This window comes from Toxorhynchites rutilus, chromosome 3, assembly GCF_029784135.1.
Source record: "Toxorhynchites rutilus septentrionalis strain SRP chromosome 3, ASM2978413v1, whole genome shotgun sequence".
Taxonomy (NCBI): Eukaryota; Metazoa; Arthropoda; class Insecta; order Diptera; family Culicidae; genus Toxorhynchites; species Toxorhynchites rutilus.
The window spans coordinates 32,317,874-32,328,615 of NC_073746.1; the positions used below are offsets into that span (position 1 = coordinate 32,317,874).

At 42.3% G+C, this 10,742-nt stretch overlaps 1 protein-coding gene across 1 annotated transcript; it reads right to left on the bottom strand.

Moving 5' to 3' along the window:
* Window positions 1-1,555: 1,555 nt before the first annotated feature.
* LOC129772999 (uncharacterized) lies at window positions 1,556-6,829 on the bottom strand. Its single transcript, XM_055776546.1, has one exon. The coding sequence runs from the start codon at window positions 6,827-6,829 to the stop codon at window positions 1,556-1,558; it is 5,274 nt and encodes a 1,757-aa protein (XP_055632521.1).
* Window positions 6,830-10,742: the final 3,913 nt, after the last annotated feature.

Genomic DNA, 10,742 nt, shown 5'->3' on the forward strand with positions numbered 1-10,742 from the left:
CAGTATGTAATTTCAGATACAGAATCTGTATATACAGAATTACAGATTTGCAGCAAATATACAGAATTTACCAATTTTTTAAAATTCAATTTTAAGAATTGAATTTATTAGAGTGCATACATAGATACATTGATTTACAAAAATGTTGAACGCAACGCAAAGAGATGGCTTTTGTTGGAGGCAGTTTGTAAAAGAAATCTTCAGCGATTCGAAGAGTATGATCATAATAAATCCAATATCGAATAGATCCGATCGTATGTTGACTCATTAAAACGATCAACACATTCGGAAATCCATTTTTATTTGTGTACATAGAAGAAGATATAGATATTTCGTTTGCGAACACATTAAATAAACTAACAACGCTTGTCACTATGTAATTGTAGAACATATGGGAATTAAATTTTCCGATTTCTTCCTTTTTACTTCAGAGTTTTCCGAAAATGTTCAATTGTCATGTTTGATTGGAATATTTTTGTTTGAAATATGTGTAATATTTTTATGGGACCCCCTCTCCATTCCAGAGGAGGTAGGGCCAAAACCTCCCAAAAACCCTCACATCCCAAATTGTGCTTGATTAGTTCTCGAGTTATGCAGAAGTTTTTATTTCATTTATATGGCAGCCCCCCTTAGAAACATTTTTTGCACCCTAAAAAATCCACATGCCAAGTTTGGTTCCATTTGCTTGATTAGTTCTCGAGTAATGCAGAAATTTGTGTTTCATTTGTATGAGAGACACAATTTAGAGAGGGGGAGGAGTGTCGAACTACCACAGAAACGTTTATCGATCCCTAAAATCTATATATGCTAAGTTTAATTCCATTGGTTTGATTAGTTCTCGAGTTGTTCAGCACCCTCATCTCCCCCTCTTTGGAGAGGAGAAAGGAGTGTCAAACCACCATAAAAACATCAATTGCTTCCTAAAACCTCCATATGCCAAATTTGGTTCCATTTGTTTGATTAGTTTTCGAGTTTTGCAGAAATTTATGTTTCATTTGTATGGCAGCTCCCCTTAGAGAGGGAGGAGAAGTGTCGATTCACCATAGAAACCCCCTCTCCTCCTTTTTAGAGAGGTCTGGCAAATCACCATAAAACATGTATTGCTCCCTGAAACCTCTGGAGCGGATGATCCGCGGTGCGGGTTATCCGCGAAAATGAGTACCATAGTAATACTACAGAACTTCCCGAAACAGTGAGTGGTAGAATTTTGCTCTTTTGTTTTGGTCATGGGCTTCACATTATCTGACCACTGGTGTACATGATCATACAGATAGATAGTTAAATTTTTTTCTTTCTGTATTGATAGAACATAGTTTTCATGCTAAAACATCTGTGGGGTTATGTCACCAAAACTCGAAAGCAAACAACTATTTTGTAGTGTAAGCTTCAAGCTAAAATTATATTTTAAATTCAGTTTTACAAATTACAATGTTTTTCTAGTTTAACTTACGATTTTAGTGTAGGAAGTATAAGAATAATGTAATTGGAGGAATCTTATCTTTACCCACGTTTTAGGTTAGCTGTAAATATAGTTAAGGTTGTAGTTATATAAGTTTTATGGCCCTATTATAAGTAGTTCCCCGGTGATGTGCTGGGCTTGCTTCCAGCTACTACGGAGACCAACATATCCAATGACTTCGGTTTCTGCATGGAGTCCCGTCGAATTCCCCAACAGGAAGTGGTTGGGGGTTAGAGATTCCTGATCCGCGGACTCCAGCGGAATGTACGTCAACGGTCTAGAGTTCACCAATGCTTCAGCTTCATAGATAATCGTTTTCAGAGTCTCGTCGTCGGGTTTTCGAGGAATATTCAGTGCTGAAAAAATCGCTGTCTTAACTGACCGGACAAGGCGCTCCCACACTCCGCCCATGTGTGGAGTTGCGGGAGGGATGAACTTCCAAGCGGTTCTCGCGTTCGTGAAAGTTGTTGCCATGGTCTCATTCATTGCCGAGATCTCTTCCTGAAGCTGCCTGCTGGCTCCTTGGAAGCAGGTGCCATTGTCGGAGTAGAACACTGCCGGTGACCCTCTACGACAAACGAATCTGCGTACAGCCATGACACATGATTCCGTTGACAAACTATGCACCACCTCCATGTGTACAGCGCGAATTGTCATGCAGGTAAAGAGTGCTACCCAGCACTTCACCTGGCTGCGCCCGGCCTTGACCAGCACCGGTCCAAAATAATCTACCCCAACGTACGTGAAAGGGCGTACAAAGGGTTGCAATCTTTCTTCGGGAAGAGGCGCCATTACTGGTGCTCTTGGAATAGTCTTGGTGATCTTGCAGAACACGCAGTTCTTCGTAACCCTTTGAATGAGGGATCTCAGTTTGGCCACTTCGAAGCGCTGCCGCATTTCGTTGACAACTGTCTCGCGATTTGCGTGACGAAATTGTCGGTGGTAGAAGTCCGTAATGAGAGTTGTTATTGGATGACACTTCGGAAGAATCGCCGGCCACTTTGCTTCGAATGGCACATACGGTGCAGCTCCAATACGACCGCGCATCCGGAGGATTCCTTGCTCATCCATGAAAGGCCAAGTTTTGTAGATGCTGCTCGATTTAGAAACGGTTGCGTGGCGAATCTCTGGGTTGCCCTGAGTTGTCTTCAGCACGGTTCTTTCTTCCGGGAATGCATCCTCTTGTGCCATCTTCCAGAGTACAAGCTCCGCTCTTGCTAGTTCCCGCTGAGTTAGTAACCCTGCTTTTAGGTGCTGTCCAAAATTCTTCTTTTGTACGCTCTCGATGAAACGGAACACGTATGCCATCGTACGTAGCAACTTTGTCCATCGGTTAAACCTGGAATAATCCAACAGTGGCGTAGAATTCCAGTGGGCTTGGACTCTCTGTATTTCTTCGTGTGACGTCACTGTGGGCGGATGTTTCGGCCAAGATTGCTCACCATAATATAGAAACTTGGGTCCTCGCAACCAAGGACTGTCCGCTTCCAGGTTTGGTCCGTTCTTCCATTTTGTGGCAACGTCTGCCACGTTGTGCTTCGATTGAACCCACCTCCATTCTTGGCGATCGCTGAGGGTCAGAATCTCTCCGATTCGTACAGAGACAAATTTGTGGAAACGCCGATGGTCAGACCGAATCCACGCCAACACTGTTGTCGAGTCGCTCCAAAGAAAGCGTCGAGAGACCGGAAACGTGTGGTATTCTAAGATCGAAGCTTGAAGACGAACCCCCAGAACAGCAGCTTTTAGCTCAAGTCTAGGGATGGACAATGTCTTTAAAGGAGCCACTTTGCTTTTTGCTCCCACCAGCGCCAACTGAACGTTGTTTTTATGCACCAAGCGAAAGTATATGGCGCATGAGTATGCAGTGTCACTGGCGTCCACGAAGGTATGGATTTGCAGGTACTCAAATGTATCCGGGAATAGAGAAAAGAAGCATCGTGGGATAGACAGTTTATCCAGCTTCGGGAAAAGGTTCACCCACTGTCGCCATTTCTGATAGAGATCACAATTGATCGGTTCATCCCAACCTATTCCTAAAGCCCAGGTCCCTTGGATGATGACTTTCCCGTGAACGAGAAGGTGGGAAATGAGTCCTAGTGGATCGAACAGGCTCATAACGACTTTCAACACTTCTCGCTTGGAGGGAATATGTGTTTCATCTACGATAGCACGAAGATCCTCTCGAAGGTTAACTGTGTAGACGAAGCGATCCTCTTTGGGGAGCCATTTCATCCCAAGAACAGACTCAGATATGCCTTCCCTTTCCAGGATCAGATCCTTTGGTTCATCAGCGGTAATTTCCCCGATTTCCCAAAGGAGTTGCGTTGAATTCGAGCGGAACTTGCGGATCTCAAAACCCCCTTTTTCATGGACCAGAATCACCTCCTTGACGACCTCCACCGCTTCCTCCACAGTCATAAAGCTGTCCAAATAATCGTCCACGTAGTGGTTTTTGACTATGGCTGCGGACGCTCTTGGATAAAGACCAGCAAACTCCTGCGCATTGAGGTTCTTCACGTACTGTGCAGAAGCGGGAGAACAAGTAGCGCCAAAGGTGGCCACATTCATCATGAAAACCTGAATCGGATCGGAACGATTTTCCCGCCAGAGGAAGCACTGCGCCAGACGGTCTTGTGAGCGGATCCACAACTGGTGGAACATTTCCCTAATGTCACCGCAGACGGCTACAGGGAATTGGCGAAAACGGCTGAGAACAGCAGGTAATGGTGTTAGCAGGTCGGGGCCCTTCAGGAGTTTGGAATTCAAGGATACCCCATTCGCTACTGCTGCTGCGTCCCAAATCAACCGTCCTTTGTTTGGTTTTTTGGGATGAACGACGACTCCTAACGGAATGAACCACATAGGCCTCATATTGGCGTTTCCCAATTCGGATTCCGTAGCTTGGCGGGCATAACCTTTCCGCACGTACTCGGAAATTTGCTCGCGAACCTGTTCCTTCAACGTTGGGTTCTTCTCAAGCTTCTTCTCTAAAGAATATAGACGACGAACTGCCATTGGATAGCTATCCGGGAAATCAGGGTTATCGTCCCGCCACAAAAGACCGGTCTCAAACCCATGCTCAGTTCGCCTTGTCGTACGCTCCAGAATCTTCCTCGCCCGTGTATCTTCGTCTGATTCCAAGGGTCCGTATAGACCACTAACACCAACATCTTCCAACGCGAAGTAGTCCCGTAGCTGATTGTTGAGTTTTTGATCTGGATCGGTGTATGCAGCAACATGGAAGTTAACCACTGCTCTTGAGGGTGAATCGGAAAGACATCCATAAACGCTCCAACCTAGACGACATTTAGCAGCTATTGGATCCATCGGTCCGCCTTCGCGGAGTTTCAATGGTACACCCAGTCGAAGATGGTCTAAACCAATTAGCAACTTTGGTTGAACCATCTCGTAATCTTCCAACGGAAGCCCTCGCAAATGTGGATACCGCTGGCAGAGTTCCTTATATTTCAATGTCTGCGAAGGAAGGACCAAGCAGCTGACTGTCCTGACATACGACAGTTTATGACGATTGCTATTACCTCTCACTGATATATCCAGTTGCACTCGTTTTGAACCTGGTTCCTCACGAGTTACCATGCCCGTCCACTGCAAGGTCAACGGTTCCGATGGGCCGGTAGCGCACAAACGTTCAGCGATGGTTTCGTCCAAGAGAGAAATCGAAGACCCTTCGTCGATAAATGCGAAGATGACTTCAAAACGTTCTCCAGCATACAACACCACAGGAAGAACACGAAACATAGGGAAAGGTCCATTTCCCTGTATTAAATGGTTGGCGGACATATTGGAGTATGGTTGAGGCTGAGAAGGCAAATGCAGAAGCTTATTATGTTTTTGATGACAACCCTCGATTCCACAACCTTTCCAGGATTTACAAGGCCACTTGCCGTGGCTGTTTAGGCATGTTCGGCAGAGAGCCTTTTGATGGACTACATTCCATCGTTCATCTAAGCTGAAGGATTTGAATTTGTCACACTCTACTACTCTATGTCCCTCTCTATTGCATACGATACATGGTTTACCTAACTTTTTATTCACTAGTAGGTTGGAAGCAGGGGTAGGCGCTGGAAAGGGAGAATGCGTTTGTACTATACCCCTCTCTTTCGTCTTATGATCACCCTTGAAGTTCCGGCTAGAACTCGGTAGGTCGAAGGTCACCTGACTCGCTGCTGACACTAGTCCTCCCATGAATTCACCGAACGTCGCTAATGTTGCATCTGGTTGCCTGCTTTTGTAGACCGCCCACTCCAATTTGAGCGATCCGGGTAATTTCTCCACAAGCTCCTGCACTAGCACCGGGTTAGCCAAATGTAGAACTTGATTCGCCGCCTTCAGATGATCTACTAGGTTTTGTACGGTCAAACCGAATTCCACCACAGTCTCGAGACGATCATGCCTTGGTGCTGGCGCCCGGTGAACTTTCTCTATGAGTGATCGTATTAGAAGTTCCGGTCTGCCGTACAGCGTTCGCAGGGTACTGATGACTTGTGGAACGCTTGAAGGAAGTAGCAATCGACTCCGAACCGATTCAAGGGCGTGCCCCTTTAAGCATCGCTGTAGGCGGATGAGGTTTTCCGCATCTGTATACCCACATGCAGCTGTAGTTTGCTCGAGACTGCATATGAAAATGGGCCAATCTTCCGGATTGCCGGAAAAATGTGGCAGCTCTTTTCCCATTACTTGCCTGGCTGCCATGTGACTTTGTTCTAAATTAACTGTCGGTGCTGCTCGATCCTGGCGCGTCAAACCAGGCGGTAACCGTGGAATCACCCTGGGAACTGAGTGGTCGATTCCTGATCGATCGGGTAAACAGCTTAGGTTATGTTGTATTCGCTCATCAGCAGTTTGCTGATCTCTCGGCGTTTGTTGAGGTTCGTTCACTCCTTCGGACCGTGCTGGTCGGTGCTCGACTCGATGTTGAACTATTGCAGATCGCTGACTTTCTCCCCCATCAGCTCGATCTGTGTTGGGTAGCGGTGGGTTCGGTCTCGACGAAGGACCTGCTTCCCCGAAAACTGGGTCCACATCCTGTGCTTCGGAACATTTGTCCAGCCAATTGGATACCTTTTGTTGAGAATCGTGAATCGATCCACCTCTGCTACCACATTCACTAATTTGGCGAATAATATTTTGTTTTTTCTCCAGAGACTCTCGCCTGATCTTCTGCTGCTTCTCTTGAAGGGCCTTTTCATCCCGAAGCAGTTGTTGTCGAATCTTAGCTTCCTCTTCCACCAGGGCTTTCCTCTCTTCAAGGTTGCGAAGGGCTTCTTTCGCTGCTTTTTTATCCATTGCCTCCTGGTCTTGCAATGCCTGCTCCTTCATTTTTTGTTCCTCTTCGATTAGCTTCATTTCGGTACATAAACGTGACGCACGGGCACTGGAAGTCGTGCTGATTGCAACCGACGGAATTTGTTGCGGTACGATTACAGGTTCGGGCTTATTTTGGACCTGCTTAGAAGTTGATTTGACTGTCGACGAACGAAGATATCTATCGGATGGTAGTAGTGGTTTGAGATGACGAGACGACGACGCTAAATTCTTCTGACAATCCTTGCAGACGTATACCAGGTCCTTAGTCGAATCGTCCACACCGGCACATCCGAAATGCTCCCACAGCTTACAATTGTCACAGGCGACCCATTGCTCGTTATCTGTGTCTGGCCTAGTGCAAGACTTGCAGCTGTATCCCGCGGGTTTTCGATGTTCCTCCATCCTAACCCCGTCTTAAAATCCTTGAAGATTTTGTGGGGTTATGTCACCAAAACTCGAAAGCAAACAACTATTTTGTAGTGTAAGCTTCAAGCTAAAATTATATTTTAAATTCAGTTTTACAAATTACAATGTTTTTCTAGTTTAACTTACGATTTTAGTGTAGGAAGTATAAGAATAATGTAATTGGAGGAATCTTATTTTTACCCACGTTTTAGGTTAGCTGTAAATATAGTTAAGGTTGTAGTTATATAAGTTTTATGGCCCTATTATAAGTAGTTTAAGTGAATCTACCTAATTATAGTCCGTAAGCTTGTAAATACTTTAACAATATTATAGGTAGTTTTATAATTTTCCAATTTTAATCGATTTGACACACGCACTGTACTCTTCTATAAATCTGAATTAGTCAAATGCGGTGATGACCAATCATTCTCCACCGATTTGACATTTCTCCCATTCGCTTGTCACCCGTGACAGTTTCGTTGGGTTAGGCCTGCTGGAGAGTGTGTCGCGGCGTCGCTGCTGCGAGTAGTGTTGTCGTCACAACATCTTTTTTTCGTGTTTTAGTCCATTGATGCGTTATAATCTTTTTTCGTTATCCTCGGTGACATAGCAAGACGAGGATACTCGGGGTTCTACTGTATACTCGATTTAATAGAAGGTAGTCATGATCCGATTCAAATCCAAACATCCTGATATTTTACTGTATAACAAGCCAGCACTTAGGTCACAAGTTGTGAAGAAACATCACTCGTAGATATTTTATCTTTCGAGTGAAGATATTATCTTACCACTTCGTTCAATCGGCGAAGCGTCATTAACGCACAAAACTTTGCACCTCCGACGACTTCTTGTTTTTGAAGCCTTTAACTTACACACCCGTACAGAAATGAAAAACGGAATCATAAGTCAAAATCCATGCGAAAGCAAGCTCAGTACTGTACAGTTTTCTTTGTGCATATTGTGAGAACTCTTTGTGAAGCTTCATTGGAGCTTGAATGATAATACGCTCATCTATTAATTTAATTCAACAGATTACAAAGTGATTACATAACAAAATAGAGTGAAGTGAAGTGATTGTTACTGTTTCATAAACAGCAGAAAAGTATGGTAATGGTTAAAAATGTTTTAATATTTTTCTATTTTTTTAACAACTCCAGGAAACTTGTTACCGAAAAGTTATAAATGTTCGATTTTCTTTGTTTTCTTTTTTCGTGACACAAGAATTTGACTAAGAGGATTGAGGATATCGTAAAATTACAAATTTCTCAATGAATAATAAATTCCTCCAGTATCACAATCATGGAAAATGCCAATGTCGGCGATACAAGAAGAGTTCATTATCTTCTGCATAGATGAGAAGCTTAAGCAGTGGGGTTACAAACATTTTGACAAAACAAAAATACCGTTTGAAAATCAACGAACGTGGAGATTTGGAAGTTCAACTCACCAATATTGAATCGGATTTAGATGGACTGGTAAAAAATCACCAGGTTCATCCATTTTTTTTTATCCCTTTTGTTTATTTTAGGCTCATTAGCATTTCAGCTGTAACAGAGCCGAATTTTTTAATCGTGTACATGTCACATGTTTATCATATCTATAATTAGCACATTACACAGTTGCCATTTTCGGCGTTAGAGTATTCCCTTCTATACCATTGCATATGGTACACATTCACACAGTAGCCATTTAGGCGTAAGAGTTTTCTATCTGTTCTTCCATTATCCAGTTAGACCGGACAGCGGAGACAGTTGTTGATCATTGTTGAGTTATTTATAGAACAGCAGCCCGATGTTTCTTGCAGAGCAGAGCATTTGTATGGATGAATCGATCTTATTTCGACCGTGGATCGATCTCCATCGCGGATGATTGTTGCGTGGACGTAGTTATTCTGTAACAACACAAAGATGGTCAATGAGGGCCCTGAGTTTTGAACTCACGATCGATCGCTTACTAAGCGAACGCGCAGCCAATGTGGCTACGGAGACCCCCGACAGGTTCATCCATCACACTGATTTTTTTTAAAATATTTTTTTAATTTAACTACGCGATTTTTTTTAAATAAATTACATACTCAAGTATTTGCAGACAATTTATATTTGTGAGTAATTTGTATTAATAATTGTTAATTACATTTGATATTCACGGAATTTGATATCTATTTATTTTGTTGAATTTCGTTGAGAAAAAATTATGTCAAGTCTCTTAACCCTTCATCAAGCCGTGGCAGTTATATTGCCACCCACAGAACGTACTTTTTCGTCGTATCCCAAATATTATTTCAATATTTTGTTGAACCAAAGACTTCTAAAGATACCTGGCAATACTCCATTTTTAGGAGTAGCCAAACTTTACGATATTCATTTGCGAGTCATTTCTATGTCGAAAACATATTTTTTTGAGGGCCGGCAGCAATTCTGTTTGAATTCGTTGAAAATGCAACAAGTTGATAAGTTCTTCACTGTAATCGTTTCATTCAGGATCTAATGTGTAAGCTTATGCAATTTTTTCAAAAAAAAGTGTATTTGTTAAAAAATTAGAATTATAAAAATGATGTAAAATTCCATAAAAAAATGTGTTTTCGCTGCATTTGAAATATTTCTTTTATTTCTGCATAACCAAAGGCACAATAAAATGAGCTGTGAGCAGCGACGGGTTAATATCGTCACCATTTTTTCAACTGTTTCAATAGTTTTTTTTTCAAATGTTTATGTTCTCAAGTTTGAGTCGATTCATAGGTTAGTTCCACGTTTCCACTTTTTAAGGGTTAATCAACAGCAAAGTTTTTTAATTGTTAAGTTTCTCGTATGAATGAAAAAGTTTGGCTATAGGGGTCTGAGGTATACCTTCATTCTGGAAATGGGGCCTTTTGCCCAAAACAGTTTGAGAATCGCTGATCTAGATAATAAGAAATGAATCGCAAAATTTGTTGCTAAACACAAAACATGAGCGAGGTAGGACTCGTCCGATTTGATCTGGCTTACTTCTGTTGTGTTCGTTTCAGGATCAATATTACGACCCGAAAATCGGCAAATTTCCGGAAAACTTTGAAGGAAAATGGGAAAATTTGGATACTTGATTTATAGATGTTGTTAGTCTAATTGAAATTTCCATTGACTAAATTGAGCTTTGTGTTGATTAGGAATCTTGATCGAAAAATGTGTCTGATATCAATGTTATATGTTATCAATGTTATCTTAGAAAATTTTGACAAAAATGGTTGAGTAAGGGTCACGCCTACTATTCTAATAATATCAACTCTAAAAACATTTTCATTCTATTTTGAGTAATTTGAAAACGCTTTCGGGCTTGCTAATTCGATAGAGTTATATGCTTTACACAACCGTAGATGTCGACACCTTACATTCGTCATCGCGAATTTATTGATTGATTATTTATCGGTTTTAGAAGCTTAGGCTCATTCGTCTCGTACCATAAGAACAGCCAATAAGAAGATCCACCAATGAATACTTCTGGGATTGAATGTTAATGTTAATTCCAATTAAACAACTTTGGGTGGTAAAATAAAATGGTAGCGAATTCATGA

Coding starts and splice junctions, on each gene's coding strand:
- LOC129772999 (XM_055776546.1), bottom strand. CDS start 6,829: ATGAAGCTAATCGAAGAGGAACAAAAAATGAAGGAGCAGGCATTGCAA.